The 18,965-nt window shown below is 39.7% G+C and overlaps 1 protein-coding gene across 1 annotated transcript; it reads left to right on the top strand.

The window, feature by feature from the left end:
- The first annotated feature begins 1,291 nt into the window (after positions 1-1,291).
- Positions 1,292-17,882, top strand: CALM2 (calmodulin 2). The gene is made up of 6 exons (XM_036262288.1): positions 1,292-1,379; positions 8,474-8,504; positions 15,537-15,680; positions 15,772-15,878; positions 16,188-16,323; positions 17,243-17,882. The coding sequence occupies exons 1-6, from the start codon at positions 1,377-1,379 to the stop codon at positions 17,269-17,271; spliced, it is 450 nt and encodes a 149-aa protein (XP_036118181.1). The 5' UTR covers positions 1,292-1,376; the 3' UTR covers positions 17,272-17,882.
- The last annotated feature ends 1,083 nt before the right edge of the window (positions 17,883-18,965 follow it).

Below are 18,965 nucleotides of genomic sequence, written 5' to 3'. Positions count from 1 at the left end.
TACCTATATACCTGTAAGTGGAATTGCTGGATCAATGTGGTAATTCTTTTAATTTTTAAAGGACCTGCCACACTGTTTTCCACAGTGGCTGAAACCATTTTACACTCCCACCAACAGCGCACAAACGAGGGTTCCCGTTTCAAGGAGCTAACTTTTATGTGGTTTTTAAAATGTCCGTTTAAATCTGAGGCATTAAATCCGAGAGAGATCCCAAAGGGCAAATTTGTTATGAAGGGAAAGTATATTATAGTGACCCCTTGTTTGGTGCCTACCCTGTGCCAGGTGCGTCAGCATTTTACATTACCTCTAATCTTTAAATAATTCTAATGCTCACAATAATCTTTTGAGATACGTATTCAACCCCATTTTACAAATGAGGCTAAAAATTAAGTAACTCATCCGAAGTCATATTCTAAGGAAGTGGTTAACAAAAATTCACACTCAGGTCCGACTCCCAACCAGAACCCAATGATTCCACAATGTCAGGGGGCTGTTGGGAGTGACTATCCCGCAATCTCCGCCACTGTGGGTTTTGACTTTTCCCTCTGGTAAATCACCCCCGGCAAGGATGTTGAAGGGGAGTATTCACGGCAGACCTTTACAGATTAGTCTACTGAGCCGCTGCATTTGCCCTCACCCCGATTTTCATGGGTTTTGTGTGGGAGCGAAATGTAAAATGTGTGTCTTTCACGAGGCTGAAATACGAAGCTGAGCGCGGGGTACGGGTTTCCTGCGGTCTTCCAGCTTCTTTCTACATCGACTTCAGGCGTCTAAAGCTACGCAGCGGGCGGCAAACTGTGTGAGTGTGGCAGGGAAGGATGGGTGGAGGACGGCGCTCCTCAGACAAGCGCAGGGCAAGCGACTCCGCCGCCTGCTGCAGTTGCCAGGACAGCGCGGCCTCAGAGGCAACGGCAGAATCCGCACCAAGTCCCGGCGGCGGCCGCTGCGAGCCCGAGTGACGCATTGCAGGTACAAACCAGCCAATCAGAGGCCGGCTCAACGAATATCGAAACACGTCACCACGACAATGCTCCTCCGCGCCGCAAAGTAGCGCCCCGCAGGCGCCTCTCCACAGGCATTAAACGGCTCATCGGGGAATGAAACCCACTTACGTCATCCGTTTGTCCACTTTCCTTTGTCCCTTGCATCATCGACCAAATAACTCTGAATGATAAAGGGGTCTCGAGAAGAGCTTGAGGGGGGAGGGGTGGCCGGGACTCGTTTGTGGTGTTCCGTTATCTGGCGTGCGGCGGAGGGATCTGGCGGAGGGAGGTGTTTATGAGGCGCTGGGGGCGGAGGAGGAGAATTAGTCCGAGTGGAGCGAGCGAGCTGAGTGGTTGTGTGGTAGCGTCTCGGAGACCGGTAGCACTTGCAGCATGGTGAGTGCGTCGCAAAGCTGCCGGCGCTTGGCCTGTGGGGGAAAGAGGCTGAAGCGGACTGACTAAAGAAAGGGAACTTGCCTCCCTTAAAACCTCCGGGAGTGGTCTTCGCCAGCAGGGGGGCGCGAAAGAGGCGGGGGGCGCCCGCGGCGGTTGTGTCGCAGGTGTCCCCCACCCCCATTCTCCTCAGGGAGGTGTCCCCTAGGGTCTTGGGGGCCAGGTGCCCTGTCCCGGAGGCCGCAAGCGCCTAGGGGCTTGGCCGGGTGAGGATGGATCCGGGGTGTGGGACAGCCCAGCACCTGAGGGAGGCGAGCGAGTGGAAGGGCGTGGGGAGCGGGGGCGCCAAAGCCTTGGGTCGGGCATCTCGAAAGGTCAGCCTCGGGGCCGGATTCAAAAGCCCAACGGACGGTTAGTACGGGCGCCAGGAAGCGCCTTTGTCCGCTTGTGGCCGCCATGCGCCGACGAGGCGGGAGGGAGCGCGCGAGACCCGGGCGAGCGCCGACGCCGCCGTTAGCCCGCAGCCTCCGCGTGCCGGGGGAGGGGGCAGGAGGACGCGCGAGCGGGTGCGGCACGCTGTGGGGGCTGAGCCCGCGCGCGCGGGGAGCGGCCGGGGGGCGGGGCGGCGGGCGCGGGGCTGGAGCCGCCGCCCGCTCGGCTCGCGCCCCAGCTGCTGCGCTGGCACCTGCAGGGCTGCGGAGGTCCCGGCGGCCCGGAGCTGCGGGACTGGCCAATTGGGGCTGGGTGGGGGAGGGTGGCCTCGCGAGCTTCCCCTCCCCCCTGTGGCGAGAAGGAAGCCGGGGACCGCCGATTTTTTTCCATCTGGGTTCTGGGGCCTTTTTCCATCATCTAGACTGGACATTAAAAAAATACACACAGACACACACACACATATTTTGAGCGGCTATGTCGTTGGAAGAAATGATCTTTGTATCAGTGAAGTCAGGCGCGCTCCCGCAGTACGCGTCTTGTTAGGAAGCCGTCGGCTCCGGTTAGGGTCTGAAAGGCGTTTCCTACCTACCACCTTGGGAAAGCAGGCTCCGGGGTGACTGTTGTGAAAGCCAGTCTTACTCTCATGTAACAACTGGACGGATGCTTTCGTCCAGGGCTACTGAATATATCCTATTTTTGAGTAATCACGTGCACTCATAATGTCAAGGAACCACGACCACGCACAGTATTGCCCCCGCTCCCGTCCTCTTGGAAATCACTTGTATTTCCGTACAGAAGTGGCCAGATCATCTTAACGTACAATTCAATTCATTTTTACAACATTGGTTGTCAAATTCTGTAGTGTGGTAGAAGAGTATTTTGGGGGTAGGGAATTTTAAAAAGCGTTTTCCTGTCATTTGAGACCAGAACTTGGATTCTTTCCTGTTTAAAAAAAAAAAAATCTAATGAGGGCGGTAATTTGCAATACTTACTTCGTGGTTACTTCTGCCAAGTAATTACGGCGATGGGTGTGTCCAGGAGGCAAGGTGACATCTTAAACAAGAGTTGGAAACCCTTGCCAAGTGAAACCTCCAGCCTTTATGGGTGTGGGGAGAGGACTTCATCTTGGTTAAAACTGGTGTTCATTTAAGTTTGATGCACTCGTTCCATATTTGATATTTTTAAGTTATTCTGCATTTCTATTTGCTGGTTGAACTTATCACCCTTTTAGGTAAAGTAGTGTGAGATTATAGGCAGGTAATAAAAACTCTAAATTGTGAGGTAAATTTTTAAATGAAGGGTAAGGTTTATTTTTTTGTTTTGTTTTCAGTTTAATTGAATCAAAAACTAGAATAGGGTTTTGTTTTTTCTTGGTGATGGGTAGAGTTTATCTATGCTTTTGTGGTTCTTTGCCCCAGTTATAAGCATTTGTAGTTACTGTTTGCATGGTTGGTGCTTTGGGTGTTTTGGGTTTGTTAAATTGATCATCATCATTAATTATTTAATTTGGCAATTGTCCTCAGGTAACTTAATAATTATAAGACTTGGAGATTTAAAATAAGAGCTCTATCAAGTTAAAGAATAAAAAAAAAAGTATGTGAAAGTGGAATTAAGATTGCTCACATAACTAACTCTTGGGCTTACATGTAGATAATGCTCTTCTAAAGGGGGATTGCTTTAAGAAGACTGGAGGCCTGGGGTGGTTAGATAAATAAAAGATATGAAGAGGTAGACAATTTTGTCACTTGTCTGAATAAATAATCATTCCATCAAACTGCAAGGAGCTGTGTATGTGTTTCTGTTAGAGGAAATTCACTATGACTATTAAAATACAGGAAATTCTAGATTCAGCTAGAATGATCAAATTAGACCTTTGGTAAAGGTCCTAATTTTCATAAAGTAATTTGTTGGGTTTTTTTTGTTTTTTTTTTTTTAGTCCAAGACATTATATATAGTAAGTACTGTTCTATCAGTACTACTGATAAGATTACTGAGCTAATTTAGAGACTGCTTTTGATATAGGTAAAATAAATACCTTGGTTTCTGAAATTGTAGGAAATTTTTACTTAGGAAGCCTATGTTGTATCTAAGTAGCACTTGGAAGAAATAGGAATGAATGAATGGATAGAGTTTGTATTCCATTTCAAGCCTATGGACTCATCCATTTACTGAGAAAAGAGTTTTGGGTCATTTGTGTGATACCTTTCACTAGATGAGCTCCAAGAGTGTCTATACCTGCTCTTTTTTTTTTTTCTTTATTGATTTAGGGAGAGGGAGAGAGAGAAACACCGATGAGAGAGAGAACATCGATTGGCCACCTCCTGCATGCTCCCCACTGGGGATTTGGCCCACAACCTGCGTATGTGCCCTGACCAGGAATCGACTGTTGGGCATGGGTGGACACTGAGCCACATGGGCCAGGCTCCATATACCTACTTTTGACTGCCATTTAGGAAATACTTAATAGGTACATAGTGTATTCACTTCAGGTCACACATCGTCTAGATTAGTGTTTTTTTTTTTTTTAATTTTTTTTTTAATCATCCTCACCCGAGGACATTTTTCCATTTTTTGTTCAGGTAGAGTGGGAGGGAGAGAGAGGAAGAGAGAGAGAGAAACATCGATGTGAAGGGGACACATCGAGTGGTCGCCACCCACACAACCAACCAGGGCCGGGGACAAACTGCAACCGAGGTACGTGTCCTTAGCGGGAACTGAACCCGGGTCTCTCTGGACCGCAGGCCGATGCTCTAACCGCTGAGCCAAACCGGCCAGGGCTAGATTAGTGTTTCTTAGTGTTGACAAATAACCTGTGGTTTTAACCAGAGTATATACTAATACGTGGAAGCTTTCTCTGGCATGACAAGAGCAGTAGGAAGAATTGTATGAAGTGTAGAAATAAAGGGTGTAAGAAGTAGTCAGCTCTCTAGTGAATTATTCTTCACTTTACTGAGATAAACATACATGTTAATGAGCTTGAGTTTTCCCAAAAGTATACTTCTTCTAGTTCTTAGTAAGAAAATGTCACTCTCCATAGACAGAAATAAGAACTAATTTATTCAATGTAGTTGGGACAGGCTTACAAATTTGAGTGGTAGGGAATGTTGTGTTCTGCTATTTAAAAACAATTTTTTTTCTTCATTGATTTTAGAGAGGGAGGAAGGGAGAAGGATAGAGAGCTAGAAACATCGATGAGAGAGAAAATCGATTGGCCACCTTCAGTATGCCCCCCACTGGGGATTGGGCCCACAGCCTGGGCATGTGCCCTGACTGGGAATGACCTCTTGGTGCATGGGTCGACGCTCAACCAGTGAGCCACACCCACACCGGCCAGGCTCTTCTGCTTTTAGTAGGCTTTAATCTGAAACCTTGAACTCCGGATTAATAGTAAATATGAAAAACTTCTCTAAGTTTCTTGAAACACTCCATGCAAAAACCATGCAGTGCTTTTAGAATATGTGAGTACCTTAGGCTCCCATGTGGTTAGTTTTTTCCTTGAAGCTCATTTGTGATCTTTTTCTAAGATTATGTTCGCCTGGAGGTAGGGAGCTGGACAAGATGGCATGGGACCGTTAAAATTGGATTTTGCAAGCAGAATTAAAAATTTTTTGTTTTCTTTTATAGTTAACATCCTTGTTTCCTAAGGCCTTCTCAGCTTTCATATACATGAGCTTTCAACTTTCCCAAAATCTTCCCCCACCATGTTTGGAGAAAAATCCAGTGTCTCCCTTTCTGCACAAAGCCCGATCAATTCTGCAGTTTTCACACATGCTGCAATGCCTTACCCATAATGAGCTTACGTTTTTAGTCCTAACCTGATTTTACCTTTCATATCTGTCCCTGGACTGCAACTGGTGATTTCAGTTTATGGAAATATATTTTCTCAGCTTAATGTTAACATGGGACATGGTAGGTTTGCTATAAAGGGCTTGGTAATGCCATGCGAGTTTACCTTCTGTGTGGAAGTTGAACTAGTTAGGTTGATAGTTAACATTGTAGGTTCTTTGATTAGTTGATTTATATAAGTAATTGTCACTGACCTCTTTGTGCTAGCCCTTTACAATAGCTTCTAATTTACTCTGCACAATAACCCTGTGTAAGGTAGGTATTATTGTGTTACAAATGAAGTTGACTATGCGTGGTTGAATAACATGTCCAAGGTCACACAGCTGTTAAGTTGCACAGCTGGGATATTAGCCCCGTGATGACTCAAAACACAGTATGCTTTTTCCTGCACTGTACTCTGTTGCCTTTCTTCCTTCAGAAATGGTAGAAATCCTGCAAACTGAAATAAAACTAGAAGTAAATCCTCTATACCCTCTAACAAAGTAAACAATTCAGTAATGAGAGAGAACATTGATTGGCTGCCTCCTGCACACCCCGCACTGGGGATTGAGCCCACAACCGGGGCATGTGCCCTGACCTGGAATCGAACCAGGACCTCTCAGTCCATGGGGCGATGCTCAATCCACTGAGGCACACTGGCTGGGCTTGGCTCTTCAATTTTAAGTTATTGGACTATTGACTTTTTTTTTTTTTTTTTTTTTTTTTAATATAAATGAGTTGATTGCACTGAGGTCAAATGGAACAGGGAAAGAAACTGTTGTTACTCAAATTTTCTCATGCTGTCTCCTAGAGAAAATGTGCATCACATTTTGTGTTATCCTTTCCAGGGGTGTTTTTATTTAAAAAAGAATGAAACCATGCCCAGCTGGCGTGGCTCAGTGGCTCAGTGGCTTGAGCGTCTCCCCATAGTCTGAGAAGTCCTGGTTGGATTCTTGGTCAGGGAATATGCCCCGGATTCGGGTTCGGTCGGGGCGGGGAGGAGGGGGGCAGGAGGCAGCTGATCAATGTTTCTATCTCTCTTACCCTTCCTTTCTCTAAACAATCAATAAAAACTTTTTTTTTTTTAAGAAAAGGGAAACCAGGCAGTGTTTTATTATTTTCATACCAAAAAATGGAGGGATTAATCATAGTATGTTTGACTCCATATAGTTAAATAGGAGGCAATTTCTTGTCAGTGCCTTCCAGAACCACATAAGCAGTTGCTTCATGGGTATGTATACTGATAAGCAGTGAAATGCCTAATGATAAAGGACACATGAAGAACAAAGAGCCTTGATATTTTTGCAAATATATTTATATATTATGATGCTCTGAATTTCAAACTTAGAGGTATTGGATATGTCTTACACCTTAGTGTTTAATCATGACTGTACTAGTTAACTAATTTTGTACTCCCACTCCCTGAAATTTAATCTGATCCTCCTTCCCCATTTGTAAGACAGTTTTAACATCACCATGTCCTAAAGACTCACTTTGGGATTTAAAAAGTGGAGAAAATGGGTGGCTGAATTTAACATTTGCTAATAATGTAGTTCAGAATTCTGCGTTCTGCAGTTGCCTGGCAGGTGAGGAATACCAAAAACCGGTAGCTTTCATGCTGCCCCCATCCAAGACAGTGTAAATTTTAATCATAATAAATGGGAGTTTTGCTTAATTTTGAAGTTTGAAAAAAATCACTTCATGTCCAAATGATGTGTTTAACCATTTATAGGGGAACTTTTGAATATAGTCCTTGGGCATTATTTTTGGTTCAGTGGAGATTTCTGTCTACCAAAAGAGCTTAAGTTTAGGTATGCAAACTTTGAAAAAGGAAACAATGTTTCTATTGGATTCTATCATTAATTTAGAATGATAACTCCAATTAAACTTTATAGTAAGCCAGATTTGCTTTTTTAGAATTTGTGTAAAATTTATACTTTCAAACATATTCTGAAATATTTTCATTATTTTAAACTTGAGGTCAGGTCGCTCCGAGGGAGGGGCTGCTGCCTCTCCTCAGAGCCCTGGGAAGGAGCAATGTGGCCACCGTCCTGCGTGGCTGCACTCAGCCAAAGCTCTGAGCGCCCTCCAGATCCCGAGTGTCCCGACAAAGCTCCAGTCCAGTCTGCCCTCCCTCTGCTGGAGCCCAAGCACTTTCTCTCAGATGCAGAGCAAAACAGAGGCACCCTTGCCTGCTACACACTGTCTTTCACCGTGGACGAGGTCGCCTGCAGATCCGGGCTGGACCGTATGGGCTGCCCAGTGGAGTTATTTCCCACCTTTGACCTTGCGCTTGAAGACTAAAGGCAGTAAAGGCAGTAACACTCAACTGAGAGCTTACTCCTCTGATGTACCATTTTTTGAAAGGGGTTTAAAATAAAGTGTAAAAAAAAAAAAAAAAAAAAAACTTGAGGTCAGGTCAAGAAAGCTTAGCTTTGAAGGTAAACCAGATGTATGTATTTTCTGCCCACCCTGTGTGCTTGTTTCTGGTACGAAGGAATGTTGAACTAATGAAGTTTATGGCCCTGGCGGGTTTGGCTCAGTGGTAGAGTGTCGGCCCGAAGACCAATGAGTCGCAGGTTCAATTTTGGCCAAGGGCATATACCTCAGTTGTGGTTTGTCCCCCACCCTGGTCAGGTTTGTGCAGGAGGCAACCAGTCGATGTGTCCCTATCATGTCAGTGTTTCTGTCTCCCTCCCACTCTATCTGAAGAGAAGTAGAATGAATGAATGAATGAAGTTTATGGTACATCTGAACCTTCAAAGTTTTAAAACTTATTTTTGTAACTGCTAATTTACATAGTCTTAAGTCACTTAACCTATCTCTTGATTTCTTTGTAGGCTGACCAACTGACTGAAGAGCAGATTGCAGGTGAGAAACTCTTTGCCTGATTGTACCCATTGGGTTTTATTATAAATTGAATAGCCAATTCAAAAAAAGATGCTTGTATGAAAGAATTGATTTTGATCTATGTGTAGTACATGCTAATAAATGGGTGTAATGTAGTATAGTAATTGAACCTGTTTTGGCAAGTGAGAAGGTAAACTTGCCTGAGAAAGATATGTGGGGTTAATGTAATTAAGGACATGTTTTCAGGCTATGTGGATATACTTTGGAGACTTGTGGTGGTCTTTAGTTGTTGAAGGTTATCTTTCTTTAAAAAATGAATTCTGGGCAGTTTTTAACATGGCAACTCCAAATCAGTCTCTACAAGAGGGTCAAGTCATGTAATAATAGGTCACTTGAAATGTAGAATCAGAAAATGAACTTGAATTTACCCCAGTTTAAAGTATAAAGTACCCCAGTTTAATATTTTAACCTTAGAATTGTATGTATAGTCAGGGAATAACTAACCATTTATCCAATGAAAAACCTAGATCCAAAGGTTAGCATTTTGTTTTACACACATAACTTTGTCTTACAAAGCAGTGACAGCTATTGAAATGAGCTTCTTAAATCTTGTCTTCTTTGGTTTGCTATAGAAGTATGTGAAATTGTTACATAAAACCTGATGTCATGTCTTTATGCCATACCATTAAACATTAGTACTTTTGATTTTATTATTATATTTTGAGATGTCTTGTTAACATTAAAATGTTTTAGAAACTTGCTAAAGGTTTTGTGTGTGTGTTTAATACAATATCAAACTATTCCTTTACTTAAATTAGAGGCTTTTGTTAACACAAGCATCAAGCAGTTTTAACTACCACAATTTTCCTGGTAGACAGGGAGTTTGAAGTACTCAAAAACACTGAAGCATTTTTTTAATGCTAGAGAAAATTGAGAAACCCAGATACAACTCAGCTGTATAGCCCATTTAAGTAAGTAAGCCCTTCCCCAAATACCCCCTATAAACACAAATTTGGAGGATCCAGAAATCATTAATCTCAAATATTCACAAATATTATTTCAAAGCACTATATAAAGTAGAAAGCTATTAGCATTAAGGACCAAATGTAAGCAGATTTTATTTGTACTTTGTAAATTTGATTTAAACCTGGTATTTGCTTTCTAGGGTTAGTAAATTGCATGTATTGAGTGTGTTCATGTAATCAACCAGAGCTTTAAATATAATTTTTTTAAAAAATATTTTTTCTTTATTGATTTGAGAAAGAGAGGAAGGGAGAGGAGAGAGAAATAGAAACATCGATGAGAGAGAACATTGATTGGCCGCCTCCTGCACGCCCCCCACTGGGGATTTGACCTACAGCCTGGGCATGTGCCCTGACTGGGAATTGAACCAGTGACCTCTTGGTGCATGGGTCGATTCTTAACCACTAAGTCACACCGGCCGGGCTAAATGTGATTTCTTTATTTGTTTATACTATTTTTAAATGTATCAGCCATGTACCAAGGAAATGAAAAATTATTCTGAAATAGTTAAAGAAAAAATTTTTTTCTTTATTGATTTTTTTTTTTTTTTTTTGAGAGAGAGAGACGAAGGGAGAGGGAGAGATGTAGAAACAGTGATGATGAGAAAACACTGATTGGCTGCCTCCTGCATGCATGCCCCCCACTAGAGATCAGGCCTACAACTTGGGCATGTGCCCTGACCAGGAATCGAATTGACGACCTCCTGATGCCTGGGTCAATGCTCAACCACGAGCCACACAGGCCAGGCTGAAATAGTTTTTAATATATCCTTCAGGAACTGACCCTGGGCTATCTGGTATTTCTAGTCTTAAACTTAGATTCTCTTAATACATCTGGCCTTCCTCTTTGCCTCTCATTTCTCGGTATTCCTAGTTAGGTGGTTGTGCCTACTGTACACAGCACAAAATATTCACTTTAAGGTAGAAAGTGTATTCCTCCAGGTGCCCATCACAGAGTTGATGCTCATTACTGCCTTCCCAAACATCACACACCTCTTTTTAAAAAGTTGGTGTCTGTGAGAAATACAAGTCTTTAATGACTGATACAGCATTTTTATCAAGAATAGTTGTAGTTCATTGGAACATTGTCTTTAAGGTAAACTTTTGTCATTTCGTTGACTTTCATCATACAATTAAATTTCAAGTGGGAGTGAGAAGAAAATCTGTTGCAGATTCTCTCCCTCTCCTGCCTTTTCCTAGGCTTTTAAAGATGTTCCTTGACCTCAGGCTTTAGTAAACTTGTAAACCTTTAGATTAGAAGAACCAAAGCTTTTATGCTACTAAGAAATCCTGTGAGATCAGGGACCTTTTTGTTTCCTCTTTTATTTTCGTTCCTCCCACAGAGTAAGGACTGAGTACATGTTTCTCGAAGCGAATAAATTTTATTTTCAAAGAGGAATGTGACACGAGAAGTGTTCTAGAACACTATCTACCCTATTCTAAATTATTCTGCCTCTTCTGAAAGTCCCTTCCTAAATTTGGGTATGTTTCAATGTCTGCATTTGAAGTAAACATGTATTTAGGCTTTATTTGTTGAATTGTAATCACTGGTGACCAGTAACATCCTAATGTCTAGGACCTACTTGTTGAAATGTTACCAAGCTACATATATGTAATACTAAGGTACTTTTAAAGCTGTTTTTATCTTTATAATGATAATCACTACTACTTCAGATTTGTTCAGAAATTCTAATAGCAAATAACTTGGTCTAGGAAAAAAGGCATGATTGTTGTTTAGGTGGTTACTAAAATTGTTTACATTAATTACCTGGTCTTAAAGAGCAATCCACTTCAGTCTAGTGTGATATTACAAGTTAATTTTGTTCGACTCTGCCATGATGTCATTAATAGTTGCCATTTAGAGGACTAATAGAAAAAAAAGTACAAGAATTTTTCTTTCTGAAAGAAATTTATGCCTAAACCTTTATTGAATTTTCAAAGTCCTGTGTAGGGATAAAACTTAGTTGATAGAAAAATATTAACTGTGCTTAGTTTATAGCAGCAACTACATAGTGCCAACAAATGTCTGATATGTGACTTTTAAAGGGATTGGTTTTCTAAATACATAAACAGTAAACAGGCATTTAGTTTTTCTTCTGTTGTAGTTGTTTCATGATAACCCGTTTTAATAAATAAAATTATAAATTTATGTAATATAAGTAATTAGAAAAGGGCCCTGAGGTTACTGCTAATGATCAAATAAAACTTGAATAATAGTATAACTTTCCTGAAAGTTTCAGTGTAGGTAGAACTAGAATGGATTTAGAAGAAGTCCTATCAGTTAGTTGTATTGAAGAAAGTTGTTCTGTGTGTGATATTCAGGACCTGCTGCTTTCTTGTGTATATAGGTTTTGACTCCTGGGTTTATATTTGAAGTTATTCTGGCAATTACTGTTTAGAATGACATGCTTGGGTGCATGAAGATTGTTCTAGTTCTGAAGTACAGGTGGTGAGCTGTACAGGCAGGTGAATTTACATTGTACTTTTGAGTTTATTATTTCAAGAAATTTTTACAGATATCTCTGGCTATTTATTTTTCTTTATTGATTTTAGAGAGAGGAAGGGAGAGGGAGAGAGAGATTTAGCCGCCTCCTGCATGCCCTCCACTGGGGATTTGGCCCACAACCTGGGCATGTGCCCTGACGAGGAATTGAACTGGCGACTTCTTGGTGCATGGGTCAGTGCTCCATCACTGAGCCACACTGGCGGGGCCTGGCTCCTTAGTTTAAAAATACAACTGGAAATTTGAAATAAACCTTGACCTTTAAAATATTTATATTTGTTGCTTTCTTGTATCCGTCAAATAAATTATTATAGCATAGGTACAATTTTATTTTATGCTTTTCACTCATTCCAGCAAACATTTTAAGAATTACTAGATTTTAAAACCTATTGAAACTTAGAACACACACACATAAATTAACACCATGCGTTTTCCAGAATTTGGCTTTAAGCTAAATCATATAATAAAATGATTATAGCTAGTTACACTTTGGAATTTTGCACATAATGGTGGTGTTAAATGATGCATGTAGCTAAGTATTACAGCAGAGAATGGAGTGTAAATGAATATAATTCTCTAAGTACTTTAATTTTCTTGTAGCCTAAGTTATTAGGTGACATATTTCTAGACATTATTTCTACATCTTGTTTTAAGAAACCTAAGATGGAAATGTTTTAATCAAATTCTGCTATTTGTGGGATTAGTTGATCTATTTTTTGTTACTAGATCTAGATTAGTACTGTGTACTATTTTCATAACATCGATGAGTAATTTGGTACTAAGCTTCTGGTATCAGATGAATTCTTTTGAAAACAAGTATATTTAAACGGAATGGAACTGTTAAGTAAAAACTACTGAGTGTAGCAAACAACAACTAGTCAGTGATATCTGATCTAAAACTAAGCAATTCAAAGATTTTTAAGCAGAAGAAAGTAACATGGTAATCCAAAAAGGTAAATAGGATTGCTCTGGCTGGTTTGGCTCAGTGGTTAGAGCGTTGGCCCGCGGACCAGAAAGTCCCAGGTTCGGTTCCTGCTAAGGGCATATACTTCGGTTGCAGTTCAGTTCGTCCCAGGCCCTGGTTGGGGTCATGTGGTTGGCAACCAGTCGATGATGTCTCTCTTACATCGATGTTTCTCTTTCTTCCTCCCTCGCTCCCTCCTGCTCTATCTGAAGATAAATGCAAAAATGTCCTCGAGTGAGGATTTAAAAAAGGGGGGGGGTAAATAGGATTAAAGTAGTTGTGTGGATAATTTAAAATAAAGAACCCAGGTAGCAGGCTACTCTTAATTGTCCAGGCAAAAGGTGATGGGGCCATGAACCAAATCATTGGTTGTAATGAATCCAGTAGTATTTAAATAGAGTTCAGTAGGATTTGTTGACAGATTTTAGGGGGAAAGAGTGTAAGGGGCTTTTATTTGTGTTCCTAGGGTAGCTGGGGAGTATAGAATTCATTTTTGCTTGAGGTCAGCCAGGGGAGATGACCATCCTGTAGGGCAGTGGTTCTCAACTGTCCTAATGCCTGGACCCTTTAATGCAGTTCCTCATGTTGTCATGACCCCCAACCATAAAATTATTTTTGTTGCTACTTCACAACTGTAATTTTGCTACTGTTATGTCTTAGGCGACCTCTGTGAAAGGGTCATTCGATCCCCAAAGGGGTCACGACCCACAGGTTGAGAACCACTGCTGTAGGGAGTCAGACATAAAGGGTAATATGTTATTGAGAGAGATGAATATACCAAGACATGAAATTTCGTTCTAAGTGGGCACTGATAAAATGGCCAAGGAGAGAAGAAAGGATAAGAGAGTTGGTCACACCTACTTTGAAGAGACAAGGAGCCAAGAGCCTTTGGCATTGTAAGGTAGGATGTAAATTAAAGTACTGTTGTGGAGGCCAAGAGAAGTTTGAGGGTTTTTTTTTTAATATAAAAAGTACAGTTTTTGATACTGTGGGAAAATAAGAATTTTTTTCTTAACATTTATTAAGTACTTACTTGCCAGACATAATTCTGAGTATTTTACATGTAGGACTAAGTTCATAAAATTTGGAAGTGTAGATATAGTTATCCCTTTTTAACAAAAATGAGCAAGCTGAGCAGAAAAAAGATTTAGTAACTTAATTTGCTGGAGGTTACATTTCTAATAAGTAGCAGCGCTGGGATTTTTAACCCAGGCAGTTGAGTTCCAAAGTCTGATTTGAGTTTCTGTGCTTCACATACTGACAACATACTTGCTGGATTAGGCACCTAGGTTGCTCTTAGTGAACCTAGCATTTTCAGCTGGTGAGTTGGAGCTGGAAGCAATAATAGTCGATTAATAGAGAAGAAATGGATAAGAGTAGTGGTGCCTTCCAGAATTTGGGGAGAGAGGACAGGTGCTTAAAAGAAAATATAAGGGTTGAGTTTAGTTTTAGGCTAAGAGACTTAAAGATAATTAAATAAATTAGTGGCAAAATCAGTAGAAGAATGGTTGAGTCTAGAGAAGAGATTATGATCAAGGAAATTGGGAGGTATATGAATTGAAGCAGAGATAGACGGGATAAATAGACTAATTGGGCTGTAAGAGGAGGCACACCATTTCTTAAACATATTATCAGCTATATATTTCCAAATGGGAGAGCTTATATCCCCTTGAACTTTTGTATTTGCTTGCTGATAGGGTCTTACTTGGAAAGTACTAGGTTTTGTTATAGCATGTTTATATGACATTGCACTACCAGATTTAATCTCTACTTTAGTTTCTCTAAAATAAATGGTAAGCCAACAGCTTTCCATGTAATCTAGTGGTGAAATAAAAGCAACCTAATTTTATTAGAAGATCTAAAAGATCTTAGGCAATAATATATTGCACTCTTACAAGTTTGGGATTAATATGATCCAAAGAATGGTCTAGATTAGATTATCTTTGTTCTCAATAATATAGCTAAAACTGGCCATTCATATCTTGATCATCCCGTTAACTAACATCAGCATAGATTATTTGATGATGAGAGTCTCTCTTCTGTCTTCCAGAAAAGGAACTAGCATATTGGCATATTGTTCTGAAGTTTAAAGTTTTTTGTTTTTAATTTAGTAGGTGATGAAATAGATTTAATTTTACTTTTTGAGGAGTACTGTAAACAATGCAAGTAGTATAATTATTTGCTCTATGGAAATGTAGTTGGAACTAGTTATCTTTATTTTTCGGTTAGATCTATAATTTTGAATTGCATTCCACAGAGCAGCTTCAACAGAAAATAGAGAAGCTGGTCATTTGGGTTTTGATTCTTTTCCTCTTTAAAGCCAGGATAATAATGGTCTAGATATTGCAGTTCCTTGTATAATTTTAGATGAAAAAAACTCCCTGGTGGAGCAATATGAACATATACTGGTATGATTAACTAAAAGTGTTTGAAATACCACAATTCTTTCCCATCTAATCCTTCAGAAATCGAAATTCCATTTCAGGTTTTATCGTAATACATTTCATTTAGGAGGTTTTTCTTTATTATTAACCTGTACATTTGGATTGTGGTCTCTCAAACAGAATTCAAAGAAGCTTTTTCACTATTTGACAAGGATGGTGATGGAACTATAACAACAAAGGAATTGGGAACTGTAATGAGGTCTCTTGGGCAGAATCCCACAGAAGCAGAGTTACAGGACATGATTAATGAAGTGGATGCTGATGGTAAGTCTTTTTAATTTGGGGTTTTGGGGAGGGGATATTAAAGTGGCATTTAAATTTCATTGTAATGTTTCAACTAAACAAACCATTTCAGGTAATGGCACAATCGACTTCCCGGAATTTCTGACAATGATGGCAAGAAAAATGAAAGATACAGACAGTGAAGAAGAAATTCGAGAAGCATTCCGTGTGTTTGATAAGGTAGGTTTTCAGGGGCTGAATTTCTTAAATTTTAATTTGAGGATGAAATGAAGATATCAATTCAGTATAAGCTCAGATTTCCTAGTAACTTGTATTGCATTAATCTGGTAGCAAAGGAAGTATCCCTTGACTTTGAAACTAAGAAATAGTGATTTCAATATAGGATATCTTAATTTATAAGTCAATTATTTATAGATTATCTTTAGTTTGTGTGGATTTCTAAAGTATGTTTTTCTCCCTAATGTAAAGTTTAGTAAACTTTCATTCCAACTCTGATTTTACTTAAGTATTTTAATTCCTTTTTCCTAGGATGGCAATGGCTATATTAGTGCAGCAGAGCTTCGCCATGTGATGACAAACCTTGGAGAGAAGTTAACAGATGAAGAGGTTGATGAAATGATCAGGGAAGCAGATATTGATGGTGATGGTCAAGTAAACTATGAAGGTAAGTCTTTCACTGTCACCACCTCAGTCTATACTTTGACTTTGTTAGGTATCTGATAGGTCAAAATAGTAACTCCCTTACCCCCCATGAAGACGTTAAAATTGTGTATTTTCTAACTTTGTTATTCAGAATGTGTGTACAGACCAGATGACATTCTTGTTACCTGAGAGCATTTTAGAACTATTATCAGGTCGTACCCCTATACCTAGGATCTGGATTTTAACAGGATTCTTGGTGGGTGATTTCATATGCACATTAAAGTTTTAGAAGCACTGTAAACTCAGCTGAAACAATTTTTTTCACTTTATTGATTTTAGAGAGAGAGGAAGGGAGAGGGAGAGAAAGATATGGAAACATTGATGAGAGAGATAATCGATTGGTTGCCTCCTGCATGCCCCCCACTGGGGATTTGGCCCATAACCTCAGCATGTGCCCTGACTGGGAATCCAACCGAGACCTCTGGTGCATGGGTCGACACTCAATCACTGAACCACGCTGGTTGGACTGAAGCAATTTTTGTATAACATTTGTGGAATAATTTGAAAGCTTCAAACTTTAATTTCAAGATCCTCAAAATGAAATTAAGGTGACTTTCTTTTCTTCATTGGATTCCCTTCCTTTACTTAGCTTTAGTATGAAACTGTTTACATATGTGCTTCAGATTCAAAAGTATTTATAATACTAAACGAAGCAAGAATGCTTTTTATTTATAACAGCTATCTCTAAAGCGTGAATTGGGTTTGTTAATAATGTTGGTGTATGAGGTTCCAGCCTTGGCAGTAAGCTAACTTTCCTCAGTACTTAATAATTTTGAGGAAAGAAAAGGGAATAGACATTGCTCGGTGATTGAGTAAATGGCTGGTTTTTTCAGTGTTTTGCCATTGACTGACTCAACTTTTTTGTGTTATTTCTTTTTCAGAGTTTGTACAAATGATGACAGCAAAGTGAAGATACTGTACAGAATGTGTTAAATTTCTTGTACAAAATTGTTTATTTGCCTTTTCTTTGTTTGTAACTTATCTGTAAAAGGTTCCCCCTACTGTCAAAAAAAATATGCATGTATAGTAATTAGGACTTCATTCCTCCATGTTTTCTTCCCTTATCTTACTGTCATTGTCCTGAAACCTTATTTTAGAAAATTGATCAAGTAACATGTTGCATGTGGCTTACTCTGGATATATCTAAGCCCTTCTGCACATCTAAACTTAGATGGAGTTGGTCAAATGAGGGAACATCTGGGTTATGCCTTTTTTAAGTAGTTTTCTTTAGGAACTGTCAGCATGTTGTTGTTGAAGTGTGGAGTTGTAACTCTGCGTGGACTATGGACAGTCAACAATATGTACTTAAAAGTTGCACTAATGCAAAACGGGTGTATTATCCAGGTACTCGTACACTATTTTTTTGTACTGCTGGTCCTGTACCAGAAACATTTTCTTTTATTGTTACTTGCTTTTTAAACTTTGTTTAGCCACTTAAAGAAAATCTGCTTATGGCACAATTTGCCTCAAATCCATTCCAAGTTGTATATTTGTTTTCCAATAAAAAAAAATTTTACCCAACTATTGCTCTGAATCTGAGTCATTTAATTAACCTGAGGTCAAATAATTTTGAGAATCAAATATGGAGGTGGTTACTTGATATAAGTTAGATAAGTTAATTTGCATAGTCAAGACTGTGTTTAGTTTTTATTATTTTTTTAATCCTCACCCTAGGATATTTTTCTATTTATCATCAGATAGAGTGGGAGGGAGGGAGAGAAACATCGATGTAAGAGAGACATATCGACTGGTTGCCTCCCACACGACCTGACCAGGGCCAGGGATGAACCACAATCGAGATACCTGCCCTTGACTGGAGTCGAACCTGCTACTCATTGGTCTGTGGGCTGTCACTCAAGCTGAGCCAAACCAGCCAGGGCTTGTGTTTAGTTTTTAAATTATGATACTTCAGAAAGTTTTCGTGAAAGAATAAAAACCTTTTCTAAATGTGCCTTGCCTGGGAACTGGCTTGAAGTAGATGTTTTAATGTTTCATACCTTTTAAATACATTTTTCAATTTTGCCATCTGTGTCCATATTAACTTTAGCCATGCAGTGAATTTTTAAAATGTTTTTATTAAGAGCACAACAGTCTAAATCTGGGGTGGGGAGTCATTATGTTTTAACCTCTTTCCTAATGTTTTATTCTTTGTGCTTTTTAATTCTTTACAGCTTTAGCCACAAGGCACAGGAGACTTCAGTTGTGTCTGCCTATCTGTAATAACTTTTTTACACAATAAAAGGATCTTTAGGAGTGAATTGGCAGTAACAACCTTATTTTAGTTTTGCTTCTAAACCAGTGTTTATAATTTAAGCTACTCAGAAGGTGGTTATTAGGGTTTTTTTAAAGAATTTAATGAGAGATTTCATAGCAAGCCAGAGTATAATTGTTAGCTGATTATTATAGCCACAAAGTTTTTAATTTGCTAGTGGGTAACTTATTTGGCAGGTTATTACCCATCTTTGATTATTTTAATACCACTGTTACTCTATCAGAAAATAGAAAACTGGATGGTTAGTAAAGGAAAAGAGTGATATGTATGTTTTAGACAAGACAAGGGGAGTTACAGGAATTGATTATCTTAATAGTGTGTTAGATTGTTAC

Source organism: Molossus molossus, unplaced genomic scaffold, assembly GCF_014108415.1.
Source record: "Molossus molossus isolate mMolMol1 unplaced genomic scaffold, mMolMol1.p scaffold_m16_p_15, whole genome shotgun sequence".
NCBI lineage: Eukaryota > Metazoa > Chordata > Mammalia > Chiroptera > Molossidae > Molossus > Molossus molossus.
Note: the sequence above shows the minus strand (reverse complement) of the source record. Positions and strands in the feature narration are given on the sequence as shown.

Coding starts and splice junctions, on each gene's coding strand:
- CALM2 (XM_036262288.1), top strand. Junction 8,505..15,536: donor GACTGAAGAGCAGATTGCAG/GTGAGAAACTCT, acceptor TCTCTCAAACAG/AATTCAAAGAAGCTTTTTCA. Junction 16,324..17,242: donor TGGTCAAGTAAACTATGAAG/GTAAGTCTTTCA, acceptor TTTCTTTTTCAG/AGTTTGTACAAATGATGACA.